Source organism: Notothenia rossii (genome assembly GCF_949606895.1).
Source record: "Notothenia rossii genome assembly, chromosome: 4".
NCBI classification, from domain to species: domain Eukaryota; kingdom Metazoa; phylum Chordata; class Actinopteri; order Perciformes; family Nototheniidae; genus Notothenia; species Notothenia rossii.
In genome coordinates, this window is record NC_136902.1 from 86,703,886 (window position 1) to 86,729,632 (window position 25,747).

General features: G+C 41.1%; 1 protein-coding gene across 1 annotated transcript in view; it reads left to right on the plus strand.

Moving 5' to 3' along the window:
- The window catches only part of LOC307037991 (uncharacterized protein), a 40,509-nt gene that overhangs the window by 298 nt on the left and 14,464 nt on the right, over window positions 1–25,747 (plus strand). The window contains exons 2-6 of the mRNA XM_079679270.1: window positions 3,629–3,782; window positions 7,830–7,927; window positions 13,852–13,973; window positions 14,186–14,247; window positions 15,204–15,409. Coding sequence (XP_079535396.1) covers window positions 3,629–3,782; window positions 7,830–7,927; window positions 13,852–13,973; window positions 14,186–14,247; window positions 15,204–15,409 — 642 coding nt within the window. The remainder of the gene's footprint in view (window positions 1–3,628; window positions 3,783–7,829; window positions 7,928–13,851; window positions 13,974–14,185; window positions 14,248–15,203; window positions 15,410–25,747) is intronic.

Genomic DNA, 25,747 nt, shown 5'->3' on the forward strand with positions numbered 1-25,747 from the left:
ATCTCTATTCATCATCAGTAATCAGAGTTCTAACAACATCAATCACATCTTTTAATTCCATCAAGACAGGGGAATCCAAAACATGAGCTACAACACATGCATAATATTGAATCATAATATACAAATAACGCAAATCTGCAAAAGGGCTTTAACACTCTGGCAAATTCATATTTGTCCGGCAGTGGCTCAGTCAGTAGGGGCTTGGAATGGGAGCTGTAGGGTCACCGGTTCAAGTCCCCAACCAGACCTAAATATGGAGTGTGGACTGCTTGGCTACTTGGAGAGGTCCCAGTTCACCTCCTACTCTGCCGTGGTGCCCTTGAGCTGTACAATAGCTACCCACTGCTCCTAGTACTAGACTCCTGGTACTAGGATGGGTTAAATGCAGAGAACACATTTTACATTACATTGCATTTAGCTGACGCTTTTGTCCAAAGTGACTTACGATAAGTGCGTTCGACCAACAAAATACAAACTTGAAGAAAACAGAATCATAAAAGTACATCAGGTTTCATGGAGCTAAAAAATTTCAAGTGCTACTCAACTAGCTTTAGATAAGCCAGTCCTTTATTAGTATATAAGTGCTTTGTTAGTAATTCTATCTCTCGAAGTGGAGTCCAAAGAGATGAGTTTTCAGTCTCCCCCAGAAGATGTGTAAGCTTTCTGCTGTCCTGATTTCAATGGGGAGCTCATTCCACCATTTTGGAGCCAGGATAGCAAACCCACGTGTTTTTGCTGATGGGAACTTGGGTCCCCCTCGCAGTGCGGGTGCAGCGAGCTGTTTGGCTGATGCAGAGCGGAGTGCACGTGCTGGGGTGTACGGTTTAACCATGTCCTGGATGTAGGAAGGGCCAGATCCATTCGCAGCATGGTACGCAAGTACCAGTGTCTTGAAGTGGATTCTAGCAGTTACTGGAAGCCAGTGAAGGGAGCAGAGGAGCGGCGTGGTGTGGGAGAATTTAGGAAGGTTGAAGACCAGACGAGCCGCTGCATTCTGGATGAGCTGCAGAGGTCGGATGGCACATGCAGGTAGACCAGCAGGAGGGAGTTGCAGTAGTCTAGGCGTGAGATGACGAGAGCCTGGACCAGAACCTGCGTTGCTTTCTGGGTCAGCTGGGGACGTATCCTCCTGATGTTGTAAAGAGTGTATCTGCAGCAGCGGGTTGTAGCAGCTACATTTGCAGTGAAGGACAGTTTGTTATCTAGGGTCACACCCAGATTTACACCCATGTCACTGTGTGCCCTGCATGTGTGACCATTAAAGAGGGTTTCATCCCTCCCCAATTCTTCTAATTCTATATGAGACCTATCCTGGTTCAATAAAGGTAAAAAAGATGCTCACATAAAAGGAACCACAAACAGTGTCCAATTTTATGTCTTTCACAACAAAAAATTATCACAGTTTCTATGTTATATATATATATATATATATATATATATATATATATATATATATATATATATATATATATATAACAACGGTGTTCAATGCTTTTATACGTACATAGCTACAGTGTAGTTATGACGATGAAAATCTCAGGTCACAGGCTCCTCCAACAGAGCAACACAATAAAAACAGAAACACTTTGTATGCAAGTAAATACAAAAAGAAAAATAGTGAAATAGTGCAATAAGAGTCTATATACAAGTTATTGGAATATGATTTGATAAATCATTTCTAAGTATCAGCCAGATGAATGTTATGGATGCGGTAAAAGTTCCTTCAAAATAAGATTCCCGATCTTATTACTATCAAAATAAAAGTGCAAAACGAAAATATTGGCATACAAATATAATCACTTCTCTAAAAGGTAACTCATTTCAAATATAGTTTATTTATATATAATAATAATAATAATAATAATAATAATAATAATAATAATAATAATAATAATAATAATATTAATTAGCTTTATATTTGTATAGTGTGGTGATTGACATTATTCACCCACGGATCTATGGGTTGGGGTATTGTTCCGCACGGACATTTTAGTGATTTTTCCTGTTTCCGCCATTCTTCGCTTCCCGTCCATGAAGTTGTTTACATGTGTGTTCCGATGCTAAATAAAAGTCTAGCTTGTAGCTTCGATACCCCGCCTCCGACTCCCATCTCTCGGCACCACAATAGCACCTATTACAAGAATTGTAGCCAAACTCGCTTCACAGCATTTAAATAGACAGATTAATATAACATGACAGGATAAAAGCAATGTAGAGGAGCAGCTACATTTCAACACATATATCCACGAAGATTAATACATGAAGACTTGTGACTCAGACTTGACTTGGACTTTTCTTAAGTGACTCGGACTTGGACTCTGACTCGAACACAGGTAATGATGACTCGGACTCGGACTCGACTCGGACACTCCTTGGGTGACTCGGACTTGGACTCGGACTCGAACACAGGTAATGGTGACTCGGACTCGGACTCGACTCGGACACTCCTTGGGTGACTCGGACTTGGACTCGGACTCGACTACGACTCTCCCTAGGTGACTTGGACTCGGACTCAAAGAGTGGTGACTCGAGAGTGACTTGGACTCGTGAATTGGTGACTTAACTACAACACTGGTATGTGGGTATAATACGGGTGTTATAACTGTACTATGGTTGTATTAATGTGTACTATGGGTGTAATAACAATGCAATATGAGTGTAAATAGCAATCAATTGATTTTCCGAAATATTGAATGCCCATTTTAGGGTTAATGAAGGCTTTAACAAAACCCAAAGTGAAGTGCAGGTACCTTAAGATGGTGTGTATATCCACATTAATAAGTAAATGTTTTTAAATGGTATTTCACCTTTTTATTGCCACATCCTCCTGAGCTCCTCCTCCCTCTCTCGCTGTCTGTTCTCTGATCTGTTAAGACCTTACAGAAAGTGCTTACCTCTGCAGTAGGAGGGTAATCCATGGCTGTTGCATATTGAGATAATGACAGGAGGGTTAGGAGTGGCCCTACTCCACACCACAGCACTAATCGCCTCGGCTGTGTGTACAAGCACCACTGCGTCAGGCAATTTTTATGCGCATGTGCAGCGTCAGTGTGTCTTGGTTCATGTATGTGTGTGTGTGTGTGTATTAGTGGAGCCATTATTCCAGGTTCTGTATGTGTCTCAGTGTTTGTGCTTTTTATTAGGACTCCAATTTTCTCTGCTTTACTGCTTGGACACACTCTGCCTTCGCTCTGCTCTGCAAATTGCTGCTAGCCCCTCCAGCCCTAATTATTTCTGTCAGGCCAGTGGCACCCAGGTCCAATTTAAAGCCGTCGCTGTGGACTGCCAAAGTGTCTGCAGTACAATCATAACAGTTCTCTTTCTTGCCTACATCTTTCCTTTTTCGTCCACTCGCTGACTATGTCCCTCTCGTGTTGTGTGTACATCTTCTTCTAATACCCAGGGGGCTCTCTCTGCTGTCTGTTTGTGTTTTGGCACTCGGCGTGGTGACAAGGTGTTTTCTCACTTCATGAGGGGAGATGTTTTGAGGAAGGTGTTGAAGAAGGAGCTGGCGAATTAAGTTTTCCCGCTTCTTTTTCCCTTCCTGTGTCTGACTCCTTCACCTTTAAGCTGTTGTTTGCCTCTTACTTTATTTTTGTGTGCTCTCCTCTTCCCCATATTTCTCCAGTATCTGTGTCAGCTATGGCGACCCAGGCTGACCTCGCGCCAGTCAGAGGAGCTGAAGGAGGAGGAAGAGGAGAAGGAAGTGTACCTGTCAGGGTGGAGTTCACAGAAAACAGCCTTACTTACATTGACAGACTGCTTCTCAAGAAGCACCGCAGGTACACACAACAATGCACATACATATATATTTTCTAAAGCTTGCATCTTCTGTTATCAGAATCAGAAACAGGTTTGAGTATGTTTACATATATAAGAATGGGCTTGGTGTGTCAGATACATCGACACAGTAAGGACGCATTCAAACCTAATAGTCCGCTTCTCTGGTGCGCAATAGACGACAGTTTGTTACATTGTTTAATTTTTCTGAAGGTTCAGTTTGCGTTCACACCAAGCCCCCAGGAAGTGCGCCGGACTCTGTGGAAAATATTCGTTGTGGCCAAACGGCGGTACTACACTTCCGTATCAGTCGCTGGGCCCGGAAACACTTTTTCCCATTGACTAACATCGGGAAAGAGACGTCTTTAAATCGTTGGATAATTTTTATCCTACCCAGTATGAACATTTGTTTAGCCCTTATTAAAAACATTCGGTCCTCAAGTTGTAAAATGTGCTAATAACGTTATTCTGAGAGTTATTTTCCTCTGCATTATGAACGTACATCTGAGAGTGGGAGCTCGGGGGCGGGGCTTACGGGGCAACTCAACTGCGTATGCTCTATGAGCGCACATACATCGGGTAATCTGTGACGTTTCGCTCTCTCAAAAGTTGGGCCATTTTGTCCTCATGCGCCAATGAGCAGCTCTCATAGGTAAGAACGAGACCCCGCCTCCCACGCTGTATCCACTTCTTATTATACATCCATGGTTCAAACGGGCAAAACTCAAACGGACTATAAACTTTAAACACAAGTCATGTGCACGGAAATGCTGTTCAACAATTGGTCTTTTTCATCCAACCAGGTTATTTTCTTAACCAGAGATATGGAAAAACAGTCATTAAAAAGCAAAGACAATAAAATAAACATTAAAAGAAAAAACACATGAATAAAAGTTACAGTGCAGTTTAACATATGAACACACACAGTTTTCACAACAAGCTCTTCTTCTCAAATGACACACACACACCTTTCCCTTGTTGCCGCCTCCATTACTGTGGACATAAATACATCCACACACCTTCTCTTTCCTCGGAACATGCCTCTTCTTCCTCCCTGTAGTCATCCTACACGAGCCACCGGTGTACAAAGCAGCTTCTCAGTACTTATTGTGCAGCAGACTGCCTGAGGGCCTGGTTTCGGCAGGTCCCATTATTAAAGCCCTTTATTTAAGCGGCTCCTTTCGGGCTGAGTAGCCCACTGGAGAGCAGGCCAGAGGAGAGGAGAACAGAGTGCAGTTTTAGGCCTGCTGACTGCCTGAGCTGGAACGCTCTACATCCCCTGCTGTAGAAGCTTTTTAACTGTGGAATAGACTAGAGAGCCAATCTAGAGTGCAATAAGCCTGCAGCGGTGACGGTGGCAGAGCTTAATGCAGAGACAGAGAGGCTGGCTGGCAGAAAGACAATAAGAGTGGAGGCTGCATTTTAACAAGCCTCTGTAATAATGAAAGAAAGAGTGAGAAGGAGGCAGTGTGATTAAGGAAATAGTTTTCAAGGATTTGCTAAAAGTGCTAAGCTATATTAGAGTCATAAACTCTATCAGATTGGTGGGTGGCCTGCAAGTTAAAGAAAGCAAGCTGGTGACCAGGAGGGCATCAATCTGATTTCCTGAGCTGGCAGGCCGCTGTGTGGGGGGGGGGAGTGAACGCTCGGCCTTCCATCAACTGCCAGAAGAATCTGTGATCAAGGCACTGAACCCTGAAATAAAAGCCGGCACAAGCAAAGGACCTGAGATCTGAACTGGCCCCCGCCCAAGTCTGAAAGACCTGACTGCGCCCGACTTGTACTGCCAGGTTTAAAAAAGCATGATGAGATTTCAGTTACACAAATAGAAAGCTTTTCTCAAAGTAAAAATCTGGGAGCCACCCCATTAGGCAAACACACAATAGGTCACAGTGACCTCCCCGTACAGATCAACAATAGCTTATAAAAGCCTGGGAGCTGTTATTGGCTTATTCGACATGAGTCCAATGGGGTGATGATGCTGTTCTGTGAAAGGAAGGCCAAAAAACATTATGTTATGGGTTTGTTGCACTTGAGCATAGAGATGTCAGAATGTCTCAAAACAACTCTATTAAACAAAAATGCCCAGTGGATTTTATCCAATTACATGAGGGCATGGGTGGAAATATTTGCTGTCATTTGACTGGCCGTAAAATACCAATTCTGAGGTCTTCCTCAACTAGATCAAAAGGAATAAGAATAAACAATTTTTTCGCATTTTAATCTACAAGGAGCCCAAATACGATGGTCTGTTCATCAAACAATTACACAATGTGATTGGTGATCAATGATCGCCAATTCCTTTCAATCACCTGAAAGTGGGCGGGGCCATCATTTCACCAGGCAGTGATGTGGCGTTTCTCGCATTAATACTTTTACAATGTTGTTCTTGTGAAACTGTAGACCCTCATGTGTTGATTTTTTATAACTATAAACTTAAGGTTGTATTTTGAAGTACAAGAACGGTCAGGCCGGTCCGAAGCATCTCATTTGACCTCTGCCGTGAAGTTACTTGGAGACAGAGTTTTAGCTTACAGTGCAGAAATAGAAAAAAAGTTGGGGTGTTTTGTTGAAAATATCCCCTGTGAGAAGTGGTGACTTCCATAAAGCACTTTTGGCATAACTGTCAAAGTAGAACGGGCTAACCCACTGTCCACAGAGTGAATATAGCAACAGTAATGGTCTTATTGAAGCTGCCATATCCTTCTTGCGTTAACTTTATTGCAGAATGTCAAACAAGGGTATTTCCATTAATAATGCTTCAACAAAAAAATGAAATACTGTTGAAGATTAAGTATCGTGTGTCACCTATTTTTCAACATCGTTACATAATAAGTCTCGAAATGAAGATCGTAGGTTATACTGTATCTCACTTCCTCCCTCTTAGAGAGACTTATACATTATTTACTCCGGCACAAATGACTGTAGGGAAACTCTCAAACTCTTTCTTACAAGGTGCAGGGTAATTGGGTAGGGATTCAAAATCCTTCCTCAGGAACACTTCACCAGTTGTTGTTATTTTTCAGTAGACGTGTAAACTATAGGCTCAATTGGTTGAAGGTCTCTTTATCAAACATGTATCTCCAAAGGGAGGTATAAACACAAGACCCGAGAGGACAACAGAAGAGAAACACACTTGTTTTTCCTGCACTCTGGCCAAACCCGAAATGCAAACCGCCTAAGACTAGCGATGTTACTGTTTTTAAAGTACTGTATTTAAGAAGGATGGATAGATGAAGCGAAAGCATAACAGAAGGGATGTGAGGTGCAGGATTACATATAACACACTCATTAAAAAGACAGAGAAAAGATACAAATGCTCAGATTGGGGAATATTGACTGAAGAGGAAATATATAACCTCAGTCTAACCTTATGGGCAGCCTGGAGCTTCTCATAAACTCTCTCTCATTGGCCTTGACCTGGCTTTATGAGACCGGGACAAAGGGAATAAGGATAAAGTTGTGGATGTAAAAAGATAAACTGATACAAATTTGTGACGGGCCCCTGTTCATTCCTATGAGAGTTGTTAAGTAGGGCATTAAGCCAAAATGCACTGACTGTAGATTCAGAAAGTATATCAACCGGCGACTTTAGCCCAGAGAGCTTGCACACTTGAGTTTTCCTTAAAGGTGGGGTAGGTAATTCACTTCAGAAACACTTTTTGTTATATTCCATGGAATGCTTTTCACATCCCGATAGCAATGAATACATTAAATATTTTGACTGTGGAAGCCGTGGCGCAAGTTCAGTTATCTGCCACGGCCCACGGCAAATAACTGGATGGCCTACCTGCCTGTCAGCCTTCCATCTCGTGCACAAACTTATCTCGTGCCCTCATTGGTCATGTGCGCGTTCGTGTGTGTTGTTGGAGGGAAGTCTGAAGGAAGGGGCAGATTATTTTCGGTTGTGTACTGGTTTCTCCATTCTTAACTACCCTACCCCATGCATATTAGAATTGTGTAGGAACTGACCCAGAGTTTATGTCTAAGTTATATGTGTATCCATGTAGTGTGAATTCAATGATTTATATATTCATATTTGTTTGCAGGACACCAATCAAAACTTATCGTCCATCGTCAGCCTCTGGTAATGATTCAAAATCACAACCTAACATAAACACTGTGGAGGAGACTGCAAGCCTAACAGGTAACACACACACACACACACACACACACACACACACACACACACACACACACACACACACACACACACACACACACACACACACACACACACACACACACACACACACACACACACACACACACACACACACACACACACACACACACACACACACACACACACACACACTCGTAAGCACCTTTTGACACCAAGATATGATGTTGACATACAGCCTTGCCAGTCATGTACTCTTGCTGAACATACCACCTTGCTGATAGACATACCAACCAAGACACAGCTACAGACAGTCATTTGACAGATGAACTGCACACACACACACACACACACACACACACACACACACACACACACACACACACACACACACACACACACACACACACACACACACACACACACACACACACACACACACACACACACACACACACACACACACACACACACACACACACACACACACACACACACACACACACACACACACACACACACAAAATCAGGATAGAAAAGTAAAAAACCTCTGCCTCTCAGGGGTCAGACGTATCACTGCCTGCCCATCCATCCGTGGCGATGTGACGGGTAATCACTGGCTGTGATTGTGTGGGCAGAGGGCCGTTAGAGGCGGCTCATGCCTGACAGTTTGCGCTCTGCCTGGGTAAGGGATGGGGCAGAAAGGGGGTTGGGGGGTGGATGGCCTGCAGTCTAAAGCTCAGGGCCTGCAGCTCATCAGTCAGGGGAGTGTCCTGGCTGTCTGGCCCCAAGCCGAGGCTGTCAGGAGACGGGTAGACCACGGTTATCTCTCCCCTCCCAAAACCTCTGGACCCCGGGGGCTGTCAACCGCCTCTCATCACATCAATCAAGATTCACTCCAATCCCGACCTTGTTAGGATCTGAAACACCTTGCTTACCCCATACCCGACTATCTGAAATAGTTCCACACATTTTAGAGGTCAAACAAGTTGCCTATGCTCCCCATAGAAATGTTTAATATATTACACAAATGAGATGCATTACAGTTTGTTTGGAGTGTGGACTCATTAATTTACAATAACCTCTTGCAGCTCTAGTAAATCAGAGATGCCTTAACCGCAGTCTAAACAAACACTAACAGCTGCTGCCTCCAAAGTATTACAACTTTTTTAGATATGCAGTTTTGTACTTTTTTTCACTTGTAGCTCTCCCTTCCCCGGCATCTCCTATAATGCCAACCTTTCAACCATGAGCTGCATTTTTTTTAAATCACATCCCAAACAAACAAATCATCATGTAACGCTCTGACATTTAAAAAGACCCTAAAGCAGAGACGGACTCAGGTAAACATTTCAAGATGTTTAATAGAATGAATAAAGCAAACAAAAAGGCAGGCAGTGATAAGAAGCTGGCTAGGTAGCAGAAACATCTCCAGTGATTAACTCTAGAGTTCACATTAATAACTGGAGCTCAGGAACACAAGGCTCTAGGCTGCAGCGAGGCACTCTGAATTATCAGACTACATTAAATCAGCTGGCAGAGTAGTGGAGTGAGGACTGGGCTTATATAGAGCAGGTTGATTGGTTGATTGGGAACAGGTGTGCCTCGTCTGCAGATAGGGGATTGCCGGCCACGCCCCCTGCCACTCACAAGCCCTGCAGAGAAGGAGAAACAGAGAAGGGGGGAGAGATCATGCAACAGCAAAAACACCACGAAACCGTAAACAATGATGACACATTAACAACATAACACATAATCTCCTTTTCCACATTCTGGCTGATTCTTTAAAGAGGCCCTATTATTCTTTGTGTGTTTTAGTTTTTTTTTTGTGCATGTAAATGGTCTGCAAAGCCTAAAATCCCTGCGTTCGCTGCTGTGGGAGTTTCTCTCCCATACACTTCTCCTCTGACTGAAACACATTGGACTCCTTTGTTAACTTCCTTTGTTTACTTCTGTAACATAGTGACATCACTCTGTAACACTCGCGCTTCTATTGGCTAGGGCTCCATCAGATTGTACGAGATCGGCTAAGGGGTGGGACATCTCTTAGTGGTTGACTAATCACCACAGAGCCGGCCAGCTAACCAATCAGAGCAGCAGGAACAGAGGGTGAAAAGATGAAACGGGCAGTATGAGAAAAGAAAGAGCTTTTAAAACATTAAAGCATGGAGACATGTCCCAGTAGAGGCACGGAAAACTAATATGAACCTAATAGGGCCCTTTTAGACAATATTTTAGCTACCAGCAAAACTTTGTTTTGACAAAGGACTTGATTACGCAACAAACTTAAAATTCATGAATATCCTCTCAGTACTTTCTATTGGTTAGAAAGCTATTAAGGAACAAGACTTTTAGCTTTCTTCAGATCTTGGTCTCTATGAGGCTGAAGGCTGTAAGTTCAGTCAGAGTCGTTTACTTCAGAGGAGTAAAGCTTTTTTGCAAGCCGTTATTTGGGTTTATTTTTTGGAAATACTCTGCTTTTGAAGGAGCTCCCCAAAGGAAGGTTTCGCAACCTCTCTATCCCATGACCCAGTTCTCTTAGTTGCAACATTCTCATTAACCCACCATTAACCCAGAAAGCCGAACATGTGTTGTGAGAATCTGAATATTGTAATCTGTTCGTTTTTCCAAGGGCAGAGATTGTTGTAACAAATTACATTTCAAACAAATGTTAGTTTTTCTGCACCTAAGGGTGAGTTATTTTACCCTAGTAGTAACGTTTAACACACGCTCACATACACATCCGTACTTTTAAAGTGCAATGTCGAAGCAAAATCACTTTAACGTGTGTATATTACACGATGATGCAGATTAGTGTTTATTTATGCTGTGCAAGAAGGGAAGAATAACCGGCTGCACTACCCATTTTTATTTAAGTGCATTCCTTTCATACACACCATTTAATGAACTGAAAATCACTTATTATAAGGCTTGGTTGAATACTCAATCCTGATTGGTCAATTTGGACATGGCAGAGGTTGTTCATTTTTTGCTAACAGACCTTTGCTTAGGCAATACGATCATTTATAAATCAGAAAATCATTTTAAATCAATATTATCAGTCAAGTTGTTGTTGCACATGTTGGTGTTCTCTTTCATTACTGACCGCCTTGCTGTTCATTATGCCTTCCATAACATGTACATTATTTGTTATGACTTTGCGGCTATATTCTGAAAAGTTCTTCTTCCATCTCATCTGGATTTGAATCACATGTTATTAGACGCTTTTTCAAAAAGATTTGACTTACATACACCACTGGACAAACTATAAATGAAACTCAAGTTCATTTTGTTCCAACTCTTTAAGTAAACCAATCATTACTAAAAACCAGTCATTCACATAATGAATCTCATTTCTCGTTCCAGTGAAATGATTGACACTCCATTGTTTCAGCGATATGCAGATGTGAGGAAGACATCAGTGTCTCTGGGAAATGTAGAGCTGTTACGCAGCTTAGAAAGTATTCCATCCACCTGCTTCAAACTTTTCTCACGCATAACGATTACAACAGGTTGCAGCGTCTCCCCTCCTCTCCTCTCTTTGATTATGAAAGGGTGGGCTACGTGTGTGGCCATGAATAATAAAAGTTGTTTTCCGGAGTCGTGCGGGGACTCTCCCTTGTTTTAAATTCTCATTTTCCCGAGCTGTCAGACCCATGTGGTGATGCGATAGAAGCATTGTTAGGATGACATAGAGAGATATACGGAGGTGGCACAGACGGGTAACTTGCAGTGGGAACACAACGAGAGTGAGACCCAGACTGACAAAATTACAATATTCGGCAAAGAAACTTATTTCAACATAAAGTGTGTTGTTACTTTTGTTGCCTGTAAGAAATGTGTTATGTGTGGATGTAGTCCAGATACTATATGTTTCACTGCTTTTACAACAATATCAGCGGAAATGACCTTTAGATATTTGCTAAATATCAGTGCATGCACACATATGGAATTAACGGCAGAGAATTAAGGCCAGATCTAACACTTTACGTCCGATAAAAAAAAAGACCACATGTGGCCCTTCTTCTTCGGTAAAAATCAGAATCAGGTTTAGTAGGAGAACAAGACATTATAACTTTGTTGCAGTGCATTAGAGGAATTAAGTTGTAGTAATAAGGAACTAATATGGACATTTTTAAAACTATTATAACATTAAAGAATAGGATTTTTCAAGAAATATACGTGTATGGGGACATTAGAAAAAGACAAATGCCTTTTAAAAAATGATATATGTATGTAGTATATCAATATTTTCATTTGTGTAGCCTTTTAATGTTTCCCACAATTGTTTCTAACAAACCTAATGATACTTTCATATTTTACTTCACAAAACTGACCCTTACATTTTTTTATTTTAAACCTCAATTAAATCTCAATGTTTTGTTGAATACTTTTGCAAGGTACTATAGATACTATAAACATCACAAAGACACACAGGTACTTGAGATCACCGCCTGTCTGCTGTCTTCAGAGCAGCAGGGCTGTGTCTCCAGAGGGGAAACTGCTGTTCCTCCCCTGCTGAGCGACATCTTTCATCTGACACAGGGTAATAAATGGAGACAGAGCCAGTGGTGTAGCTCTCCATGACCCTGACCTCTGATTCCCATTGGAGCAGGGTGTAAGAGAGGAAAATGACTGTATTTGTTTCAAGGGGTCCAGGCCTGAACCCTGGCATCTTTCACAGGTAGAGAAGTGATAAGAGGTGCTGCAAACAAGCACCTGAAACATCAACATCACATGTCTGGTACATTTTTTTAAAATTTAAAATGGTCATTAAAGAAAGCCTCTCTGAAGGTTGAGGTGACTTTAAGATAAGAAAGTACTTTATTGATCCCAAATTGGGAAATGTTTGAACTTTCTTTTTTATCTTGCGAGCTTTGAAGTGGGAAGAGAACAGAAAGAAATATGATTAAAAAAAAACAGATTTTGGGGAAAATTCAACTGGTACGTTTGATTTTGATTGATCTGTACAAATAGCTTTATTGATAGCTGTGTCCATTACGTGTTCATTGGGTCACCTTAAGTGCTGCCAGAGCAGAGCAAGAGCTTGATAGATAAGTTGGCTGGATGCCAAAAGTTGAGTTGACCTGAGGGTCAGACAGAGCGCTGAGGGGCTGTACATTGGTCCTGTGATCAATACACCGGCCAGTATGCATGTTTAATGATACACACTCCTGACAATGCAAATATTGATCGATTTATTGAATAATCAATAATTGTATTACAACTTAATATGTAAGGGATAATGTGCGTCAGGATCCTGCTCACCCTGTTGGTGTTATTTTGTCTATAATGGCCGGCTTACAGTACATTATCCCACCTATTACCAACGACTCGACACACAATATTGATCGTGTTCCCTTTAGTGTTTACTTCCTGTCTTCATGACAGCTTAGCTATCATGAATCCAAGGTTTTGTGCCCTCCACAATTATACAAATAAATATTCAATAAGTGTTCCATGGTGTTTTCTGATTAATTAAACCTATGTTAATGTTTACAGCTGACGCTCCCTTGATCACTGTCCTCCTAAGAAGCAGTCTGTTAGTGAAATATAGAAAATATCAGTTATCTAGAATGTCCATATTGACCAATCAGAATTGAGTATTGAACTAAGCCCTGCAATACAAGTATTTATTGTTTTCAAAATAGCTGAACCATATCTAAAAAAGGCATTCCTGGAATAAAAAGCAGATTTAAAAAACAACAAATATGACAAAGTCTAAATCCCTCATGTTGCAGCACATTACATGACTCTCTTTCCCTCTAGCCATCTTGCGTAACAATGTGTGTGTGTGTGTGTGTGTGTGTGTGTGTGTGTGTGTGTGTGTGTGTGTGTGTGTGTGTGTGTGTGTGTGTGTGTGTGTGTGTGTGTGTGTGTGTGTGTGTGTGTGTGTGTGTGTGTGTGTGTGTGTGTGTGTGTGTGTGTGTGTTCGTGCGTGCTTATAGCTCAAGAGGAGGATTTTCATCGCTACTGTGCATCATTGTTTGCCGACCCTGTCAGCAGTGGCAGGCCTGAGCCTCAGATTACCCAACCTGAGTCGTGCCTTGTCATACAAGTCCTGGATGAGGTGAGAATAACTGAAGCATTTCATTTGAACAAACACTCTTTGAAACACACAACATGGAAACATATACTGTAGTTAATTTAGTGAGGGTCACTGGGGGAGAAGACAGGCATCTGTAAATAGGCTTCACAGACACTAGCATATTTGTATTTCCATTCCTCTCTCTTTGTCTTGTTCACATAGATGACTTGACTGTTTTCATTTGTTTTCAATAGAGAGAGGAGGAAGACATACATGGACTTTCTATTGCTCAACAGAGGACAGACAACAACAGAAAGTAAGCTTTTATCAATATTTAACTGTGATCTCAAAGGTGCCTACCATATTCACACTGGCCTGTGGGAATAACTGTCAAATACGTAAACTGTTAAAACAAACAAGACGTTGCATCTACAGACAAGAGAGTTAGTGACAGTTATCAGCTGCTCGGCATGTGTGCACTTGGTTGAATTGTCTGTGAAATCTGTTGTTTTTTTGAGACAATTAATGATAAATCCCATCCAGTCAAGTGAAATATTGGCATCTTGACAAAATAGAAAGAACATCTTTACGGATGTTTGAATTAACAGTTAAGGGTTGGGGCTAAACATCATGACGTTACTACCAACCATCCATCCATCCATCGTAAACTGTTTATCCAAGGAAGCAGTTCTCGCAGAGGGCCCTAAACTTCCCTTTGCCTGGCCACATGATCTAGCTCTGACTTTCAGGGCGCTCCGAGGCTAGTGTTGACATATCATCTCTCCAGGGAGGTGGCAAGGGTGAAATCCTTCCTAGGTGCCCGAAACCACCTGAACCGGCTCCTTTCTACGCAAAGGAGCAGCAGCTATACCCCGAGAGGTAGGAAGCTTGTATCGTAGGAACGATGATTGCCCTGTAGATCGAAAGCTTTGCCTTCTGGATCAGTTCTCTCTTTGTCACCACGGTGCGGTAAAGCTCCTGCTGCTCTCAAGTCTCCTGGCCCATCTCACACTCCATTGTCCCCTCACTCATGAGAAAGACCCCAAGATATTTCACTTGGGGTAAGGACTCATTCTGTACTAGGAGTAGACAGAGAATGTTTCTACCATTCCTTAAAATTCAGTCTGTATTTATCGGTAATTCTAATAATATAGTCAAATTTGGCAAATCTTTTCCAAGGCTGCTGATATGTTTTCTTATGACTATGTCCACTGTCAGAAGAGTCCTGTGTAGCCACGACTGAAGTCTCGATGTCTTGTTTTTCCCACACAGGGTTCCTTCTGTTCAGCAGCCCCTTAGTAAGGGAACTCTGCTGACCCAAGCGGCTATTATTAACAGCGGGTCCTCATTAGTCAGCTGCTCTTCTCCCAGTCCAGCACTACCATCCAGGCAATTTACAGCACCAACACCAGCCAAAGGAGCTAAGAGGCTCCATCTATCCAGGAATCAGACTTCCCACCCAGAGCATTTGACAAAATGTAAGCTTTGTGATTTTTTTCCGAAGGACAAGTAACAATGTAACGTTTTGCCGGCAGTTTTCACATCAGAAACCGGAGGAAATGTAGAATATTAAAACACATGTTTATCTTAGAGATTATGGAATTTTTCGAAGTTGAACTTTTTAGGAGTTTCAATGAAAAATAAGAACATCAGTTATTGACTGACCAATCAAAGAAAAAAAGGGTTTTGACCATTATACAGTAAGTTTAGCTGTTTCTTCTAAAATAGCCTCTAAGAACTAGCAATGATATGTGACGACGACATGATTTACAGTTCAGTTTGACATGAACATCCCACATGTATGTGTTAGAACATTGTTGTCTTTTACACATGCAGGTCAGCTGCAAAAGATGATTTTCAATTAGAATTTAGTTTATTTTACAGGAATATAATTTCTTACATTGGTAAACCAGTATTGGGCCTTGGAGGCTGGCAGCAACATTACTCAAGGACAAACTTAATACTCCCTAAAACGGTGGGAAATGTCCCTTGTGTGCTTTTTCATGAAAATGGGACCACATGCGTACAAAACATAACTTATGTCCCTATTGTTGTTCATTTTATCTTTTGCACAGCATCGTCCTCTAAGAGTAAGCCATCAGCAAGCCCCACTGCTCAGACTTCGAAGACATCGATCAAAACACAGCCGTCAAAAAAGCCCAATTGCCCACCCAAAGTCCATGAATCAAAACCTGACCTTGGATCAGTTCAACATTTGTCCTCTCCCTCACCAGCACATTCCCAAACTCAGATCCTGAAACCCTCACTCTCCCCTGTCTTGTTTCCGCCTGATGCTTCTCCTGTGACTGTGAACAGACCTCCAATACTAGAACACCATCTTTCCCCTTCTCCGTCCATTTCCTTCTCCCTAAGGTCTACATTCGAAGTCTCACCATCAAGCTCCACTGAGTCAATCTTATTGCCTAAAGTTCACCAATCAACTCCAATACAGAGAGGCTCCGATGTATCTCTGTTGCCAGAACAATCCCAATCTTCCCAGTTGTTCCCAGAAACAATCTCATCACCGAAGCTTTCCCAGTCATTCCGAAGTAATCAAGTGTCCTCAAGGCAATCCCAACATTCCCGCTGTGACCCAGAGTCTCTCCTATCAGACAATCAACTCCAGCTGCCACCAGGGTCTCGTAGTTCAACCACCCCACCAGAATATCTGGCACTAAGTCCAGCTGTGAAATATTTATCAAACGAGTCCTTTGTAGATGCATTCTCTAGTCATGGACAAACTCCAACAACAGAGGATTCTTCAGTTTTTGAGTACTCTACCCCTATCTCTGTGGACCATGAATCAACTCTGGATAGACTTCCATCACATTTCATGGATGGCATCCAGAATGATCCTTTAAATGTGAAACTGGAGGAGGAGGAGGAGGAGGAGGAGGAGGAAGAAGAAGAAGAAGAAGAAGAGGAAGAAGGTAATTGATTTGTATAAATTGCCTCTTTGTGTCCATATGTGTTTGAGCAATGATGGTGTTGAAATCGTAAAAAGAGCACCAATTGGACGCTCAATGTTGAATGTTTTTGACCGTGCAATAGTTGCTAATAGTTATTCATGATAGGATATAGGATGATTGTCAACTTTTTTCACATGTCTCAGAAATGTGTTCATTCACATTGATGCCAGTGATACAGTTCTTTGCTCAGTTGGTCCCTCTTGAGATTCACTTCTCATTATTCGAAAAGCTTTTGCTAATTTACTCATAAATCTAAGCTCTATCTAAATGTGATTTGGAAAGATCATGAACACCTCTATTAAACATTTCCCCTATTACATTCTTGTGACATAGATGAAACTCTGAAAGGATGCATCTTGTTGTTGTGACAGAGGGTGTCGTATTGTCATACTGATATTCTGTACAAACTGTGAAGTCCACTGAGACAAATGTAACATTTGTGATATTGGGCTATATAAATAAACATTGATTGATTGATTGTTCAAAGCCAGCTGTTTTGCCAGTCTTAATTACATTATTGAAAAACAACAACTCAATACTTAAAATGAGTACCGGTACTTAATCTGCTGAAGGCCACTGGTGGTATACAGATGAATCCAGCTTGGACCAAGAGGCAGACAGGAAGCATGATAATAGACTGAAATATGTTGGATTTCACAATTAAATAGTTCCTCTGTGGTACTTCAAGTGCTGAAAGGAGTGTGACCTTCATCACTTTTGTTGCCACATTTAACACACATCTAATAACAGCCTCCCACATGTTGCTCCAAAGTGACTCAGCTTCATCATTTTGTTCCCTCATGTCTGGTTTTTAATGTTTGTATTTTTCTCAGTTCACTGTTACCAGGGTGATCTAAAGAGGCACTCTAGTGGTCAGGTTAAATAACTGTTAAAAAAATACTTGACGTTAGTAGGGATGCATATCGTTGACTCATTTACGATACCGATACCACTGAATGATACCGATACTCAACCGATACATATCGTGATACTTTGAAAATGTATCATCCCACAATTACTCCCATGAAGCGCTTTGCGATATAGTTATCATGTCAAATTAATATTAAATTCAATTATGGGACTTCTTGGACCTTTTAGTAGTACTGAACAAACAATGAAAAATACATAACAAATATAAAGAAAACCGATTATGGGATATCTTTTATAACACCCGCCATCAGGTGTGCCGCGTGAATAGCACATCTTGTCGATGCAAACAGACCGTCATAGCACCGTTATAATTCATGTTAAACCAGAGATTCGACTAGAGAACAAATAAATAACAGAATAAAGGTCATGAGATCTCGGCATTGCACAAACAAACAAATCTCATCTTTAAAATCAACATTTGCCTTCACTGGCGAGAGAAAACAAATCCCATCACAGTTCATTTGTGGGACTTTTACCTTTCTAGTATTGAACAAACAATGAAAAATACATAGAATATGAAGAAAAACGATTATGCAATCTAATTTATAACACCCGCCATCACGGACTCACTTTTAAAATAAAATTAAAAAATATGTTTTTTTTTTAATCGAAACCGGATCTGATGTCGGTACGGTATACCGTAGCCACCAGTAACCGGTATTTCGATAATACCGGATACCGGTATGCATCCCTAGACGTTAGTAAATTATACTGAATAGCTATTATGATTTCCTCTTGCTAAATCTTGCCATTTAATCCGGAAGCCAAATGGCCTATTTGCACTTTTTCCCTCTTAATATCGATCATTGCTTTAAATAACACATATCATAATACTTCATCAGACGGAGGTAATTACTTTGTAAAGAATGGCCGTACATTTCCCATTGGTATACAGCAGACACACATTCATATTCACTGTACATGCTTCTTTCTCGTACATGCACGTTCACACTAGGGAGCACGTTTTTTCTGTTGCAAAGGACACACTTTGTATGCGTATTTGGAAGAGTGTGTGTATGTGAGTGAGTGAGTGAGTGAGTGAGTGAGTGAGTGAGTGAGTGAGTGAGTGAGTGTGTGTGTGTGTTAAGGATAAGTTTGCTATAGGGTATTTTTTTTTTTATTGCAAATATTTTATTGTCTCTTTAGAATTGAAAATTGTGCTAAAATCTGGACTTTAAACACAGATCCGAGGACTGTAAATCTGTGTGGACAGTTTGCACGAACCTATTCATTCAACTTTTCCTCATCTTGCTTCAACTTCCCTCAGCCACATTTCACACTTCTACCTCTCTTCCTCTATACATCCATCATCTCTATTTCTATCTTCATTCTTAGCATTCTTCTCACCCTTCACTTCCTACATCTCTTTGACCAGTGAACGCCTGCTTTAACAGCTTAACTGAGCTCAATGCGTGTGTAACAAAGTCAAGGACATTTACATCTATTTTACATTTTCATTCGATGTTAGGGGAAATGTTCAGGGATTATAAGTGAGAAACATCAAGGACGATCAATGTCTCCATACTTGTTTTGAGTGATGAAGATACATTGCTTTTTTTTTAAAGAATATTTGTTGAAAAGAACATCTTGTGTGTGTATTTCTCTTGAAGACAGCGGTGATGAAATGTCCAGTGATAGCCTGGGTTTGGATCCACATGAGAAAGAGTCTTCAGACGAAGAAGTGCAGATGCACAGACGTTTAACGAGAGGGAGAACCAGAGAGGGGAAGGAAGGGAATCCTGCCACGTCTCATTCTGAAGATCCCTTTGTTCCTGAAGACCCACACAGAGGAAAAGATCTGCAGACCGATGAGCAAGAACAGCTGTCAGAAGCATCCGTGGTAACCTGTTTCCATACAAGCTTTTTTCCTTCTTTGTTGGAAGAACCTTATGAGTGTAAGGAATATTATACATTTACAGGGCTCAAATGTGAATATACATTTATAAATGGTTGCCAAACAGACAGACTTAAATACAAGTGAAATTTAAAGGGGCCCATTATGCTCATTTTCAGGTTTATATATGTATTTCGTGACATGTTTACACAACACAGTCTCACGGCATTTTGTGTTATAGTCACAAAATTAATCTATTGATTTGTGTTCACCAACACGATTTTCGTATTTTTTTCGTGTCACGCAGAACAATTTTAAAAGCAATGTAAATAATAAAAAATTAGAAGGAAAAAGAGATTTAAAAAAAATACAGATTTCAGTATTCTGACACAGAACGATCTTAGAAGCAATGTATTTCGATTGGTAGTATGTTTCGTGCCTGCACCAAATAATAACAAATTAGAAGGAAAACAAAAATAATTAAATACAGATTTCAGTATTCTGAGGCTCTGAGCCCTTTGTTTTGTTCGCGGACGGCAAAAAAACTCAGACGTTATACAATTTAAAATAAAAGGGTTAGGCTTAGGGTGAGATATTGAGTAAGAACATGTTTTTATGAGCCACACAGCTTCCGGTCTTCCAAGACCCGACCGGACAAAAACACGTGGTGCAAGCACGAAACACACTATTGTTAGAAATTAAAATCAATGTTTTGATGGTATAATGTAGCTTAAACATACCGTCAGTTTAAATGCTGTTTTATACTGAAAAAAACAGAAATTCTCTTGCACAACCAGTTAAGCTTTTATTCTGAAAATCCTTCATTTCCGGTTAGCATTTAGCATGTGGTCAATATACGATTTCCTAAAGAGATGAATTTAGTAGCGAAATGACATGGAGTGGTGCAAACCGAAACCTACTGATTTAACACTACAACTATAGATGTCGAGATACTACCATGCTGAATATTAAATGAAGGTACAGTTTATTTGAATACATTATTGTTTACAGACGTGGGTAGCATGTGACAACATCCGGAACTCCACCGGAAACCAAAATGCCGTGAAGTATTTCCCGTATTTTTAAAGTATGAATTACAGCGTTTAGAATGTGTTAAATGAAAAGTGATGAAAGAGAATATGAGGAGAAGAGGCATGTGGAAGTAAGCAATGAATGTAAAATGTCGGAATCCTCCGTATAACGCAATATCGGATCGGACTCAGAAGAACGAGGGGGGAGTCCCCTACGTCACTACAGCTCCCAGAGAGGAGGAGCGAACAGCCACAAAGCGGGAAGTACGAAGAATGGTGTGCTCTCTTCTTCACGGCCGCCATTGCGAGAGGGAGCTGCAGCTTTTCTCTCCTCACCTGAACAATATTCTGCTTGTAACACTACCGCGCCTTTTTTAAATTAAAGTATCCCATTTGAATCTTCTCAGAGACTCCATTTAGTCTCATTTTTAAAGCTTCTCTCCTGGACGCGAGAATAACGAACATAGTTAACAATATCAATAGAAATACATTGCTTTTAAAAATCGTTCTGTGTGACACGAAAAAAATGCGAAAATCGTGTTGGTGAACACGAATCAATAGATTAAATTAATTTCCTGACTATAACACGAAATGCCGTGAGACTGGGTTGGTTTACATGGAAGGAGAGAAAGGACCTCTGGATGAAACTGTTACGGTTGAGTGAAGGAAGCAGGACCCAAATGCAAATAACTCTGATTAACCTTTATTTCAAGGATAATGAAAATAACTCGGACAAAACAGAACACTCACCGGTGAACTCAGTCACCAACAAAAGGGCTAATCTAAAGACGAGAAACAGCCGGGCAGGGGAGGAGAAACACAAGGGCGACAGGTGAACACAATCAGACAATTAGACACACCAGGGAAACTAACGACGAGGAAAAACACAGGAAGAAGGACCAGACAATATACAAGGAGAAAAACACCCATAACCAGACATACAAAACTACAACCGTGACATAACATGAGAATCGTGACAGGAACACAGGGAAACCAATGTATCACACTAGAAGAAAGGGAACACCCCAAACAGCATAAGAGGACCTCTTTCAATGAACATGCAAAAACAAAATAGTACCAAGGGGAAATATAAGAAAGCATGACATTAATAATGACACCCCTTCATCATTTCTAATAAGATATTTTTCACTCACAGCAACTTGTTCTTGATTCATATCACTAACACACATTTGTTTTTAGATACGCAACGTTTTATTGCATACAAATAGAATGACTTAAATTAAATAAGGGCACGCAAGCTCCTTGACTTGATACTAATTATAATTGTTATTACAGTGAGGGAAAAATATCAAATTGCTAACGAATGAATAACCCCAAAAGGTTTTAATAGTTATTTAAATATATATTTTTAATGTTAAAGTTTGTCTTTCCAGCCGGGTAATACATTTGATAAATTGGCAAGTTTTTAGAAATTTTAGAGAATCATTTTGCCGGACATAATCACTCAGGAGCATACAGTCAGAGTGTCTTATTGTAGCTGACCTGATCTATTAGATAACATTTGTATCACGCTAATTACTTTACATTATTCATCTGTAACTCAGAGACACGCCAGGCAGTGGTGTTAAAGGTGCACCCCATTGAGGGAAGAAAAGAGAGTGGATTCAAAAGAGACCACCTGAATGGTCCCAAATGACCTATCAGCTATTTAATGGTATGAATCCTTTATACTGTGACAGGGGAGGGGGACAAAATAAAGGGGGGGTAGTGCTTTATTAAAAAGATGGAGCAAATGAGGTTCGTGATTGTGAAGATGGTGGTTATCTGTGGCCTCCGGACCTGAATCAAACTGCTCATAAAATGATTAGATAGCCATTTTCTTTAGCGTTTCCTTTTGGACCCGGTCACTGCTCCTCTATTGTCCTATATACATACTTTCTTTCCTTTGGTCTATTTTTCTCAGCTGCATCCTTTTTGTTAAACATTGCACAAAAAAACTCCATTTCCCCCCCGCCACACACTCCCATTGTGTTGTGTCTCTTGCCATGTCATTGGCAATGCCTTTCCTTTTTCTTTCTTTCTCTCTTCTTGTCATTCCACATCCTCGCTCCTTCCTCTTTTCTCAGCGACATTATTCCCACATGCCTCGCTTTCTATTTTCTCCCGGCCCATCTACATGGTCTCCTGAATGCTCCGGCTAGCATGCTAAAGCATCAGATCTAATCTTAACTAAACAGAGCTTCCTCCTTTTACTCCCCCCCCCCCTCCCCCTCCCCAGTCTCACAGGAGGACACTTGGAAGGAAAAACTAACCCACCACGCCGCTGTGAGATGCTCTCAGCGGCTCCAGGGGTTAATTAAAAATCCATTCATCAAGTGGAAACAAAGGAAACAGGGAGAGAGAGGAAATATCTCCAGTGAAAGACACCTCCTTATTAATATGCAGTAGAAAATGGAAAAACACACATTTGAACACTCTTACCTGTCTTAATAAAAGTTAAATTGATATTGAGTTCCTGTTTGTCCTTTGGACTGATTGTGTTAGGAAAGTGAAGACCAAACTATTAATTCCTAATTCCCCTGTCCTCTCTGTTTTACACCCCTCCTACCTGTCCTCCATAATCTCTTTTTATACCATCTCTCCATCTCACTCTAATCCTCCTGTGATCTGTTTTTCCACCTCACTCCCTTCACTTATTCCCTTTCCCCCCCCCCCCCCTCTTCGTTCCATCCCTCCTTCTCCTGCATGCCTCCATCTGTTTTCATATCCCCTCAGGTGAACCACAACCACAGCGCTGAGCCGGGATCAGAGCGGCTCTGTGATCCGGATGGGTTTCAGCCTCAGGGTTTGGACATGAATTCTGGTCACTCAGACACGCAAGAACACACACACTGTGACCCGCCGCACACATCCCAAATGACTCGGCATGATTCAGAACAAACAGGTAGGATAGAGAGGGGAAGGCTTCTAAGCTTGTCCAGGGTTGGGATGGTTACTTTAAAAATATAATCTGTTACGGCCCGTCCACACGGCGGCGTGCCTTGAAGCTTCAACGCTTCTGCCCATTCACTTTGAATGGGGTGGCGTCACGCTTTGCCGAACTGCATCGTGGGAGCGTTGCTTCGCTTGCTTCAAAAGTTGAACAATGTTCAACTTTTTACGCTTCGGCGGAAGCGTCAGCCAATCAAATCATATGCCAGTACAATCTCTAGCCAATCAAACCGTGTGCTTGTGTGTCCGGGGCGGGGAATTCATGTGAATGGTTGTTGGTCGAGTTTCAGACACGCCCTCCGGCAAGCTTCGTTACATTTAATAGTTTACTGTAAAATATTTGTTATCCTATTTAAGTACCACGATATAAAAGTAATGTATCCTGATTACTTCATGGTACTTTTGGATCACCTTACCTTTAGATTAATACCAAATTGAATACAATAGAAATGCATATTGTTACGGATTGTGAAGGAAGCAGGACCCAAACGCAGATATAAACTGAAAAAACTCCTTTATTTCAAGGCTATGATATAAGCAAAGACAAAACAGAACACTCACTGCAGAACTAGTCAAGGCAAAAGACGAACCGACAAAGACAGACAGAAAACCCAGAACTTAAATACACAAAAGACTAATCACACAACAAGACACAGGTGAGGAGGGAGGAGGAAACACAGGGGCCACAGGTGAACATAATCAGAAAATTAGACACAACAGGGAAAACAGCAAAACACCCAAACCTAGACATAGAACGTGACATAACCTAAACATACAAAACTACCAACGTGACATGAGCCTAGGAGTGTGACACATATAAAGGGAGGGATGTTAGCCTTTGCAGACCATTTACATGCACACAAACCTATATCACACACTACAGGGAAGGGAAGGGAAAACCACAAAAAGCACGATAGGACTTTTATGTAACTGTAAGGAAATACATTTACCTTTTTTATATCCTGATTATGTAATAATGTAAATGTTATCCGATGCTCCCCGGGCCTGTGCATGTGTGTGGTAATTTGTATGCTCCTTATTTCATTGAGATTTTTTTTTCTTCTAAAAACTGGTTCATGTTTTCCTATAAACTTCATCAGAAAGTGTTCCTGTGCTTCGGGAGATTAGATTGTGGAGATTACCTCTGTGTCCAACTTTTTGCCTCCAGATACTTTCCAATTTGCAAGCGTTATTCATATCACAAAGCCCTCATAATAGGATTTAGAACAAATATGTAAAAACGCAGAGCTTACAAGAGAGATGAAAATGAGTTTTAAACCCAGAGGAATGCTGGCTGCTTGGTGGAAAACGAAAAAGATGGGGGACAACACGGATAATTTACTACTGGTGGGTCCAGGGGGAGCTTTCTCCGAGATCCCTTTTTTTATTCTGTGTTGGCTTCTTATTTTCTATTTACTGCCTTCATTTTCTTAAACTGTCAGGGAACACATTTTACCAGAAACTTTTACAATATCACAAACAAACACAGCCTTTTCTTCTGGTTTCTTTTCTACTTAAATAAAGCTAAAGTTCACTTTGACTTTAACCGCCCGAAGAATGTTCAAATGTATATGTAGATAAACCAAAAAACATACAAAACCAAAAACAAACATATATATTATTTACATTAATAATATGTTTAGTGGCTGTGTCTATGAGGTTCTCAATACTCCCAACAAGACTTTATCAATGTAGTCTCCCCCTTTCAAATTGAGTTAACGTAACCATATTAGGATCAAATCACTTTAATACATCACGGTACTTATTACACCTTGCAATCTTGTCAAAGGCTTTTGAATGACATTTTTTTCCATTACCCGGGCTTCGTCTCACTTCGGTTATTTTTCATTTCCTCGCTCCTCGGTCTCGGTATCACCGGAAGTTGATTTGTCTGCGCCATCTTGAGTAACGTCCCAGTGGTGCCGGAGGACTGAGGATCAAGGAGCGATAACGGAGGAGCGATAATCGAGGAACTACCAGACCATCCTCCGGTGTAATCCTCAGACACTCGCTCCGCCCCCTTACTGTGTATCGCTCACTGATTGGACGATGCAGCGCATGTACTGATCTGTTGCTTCTTGACGTGAGAGCAATTTAAAA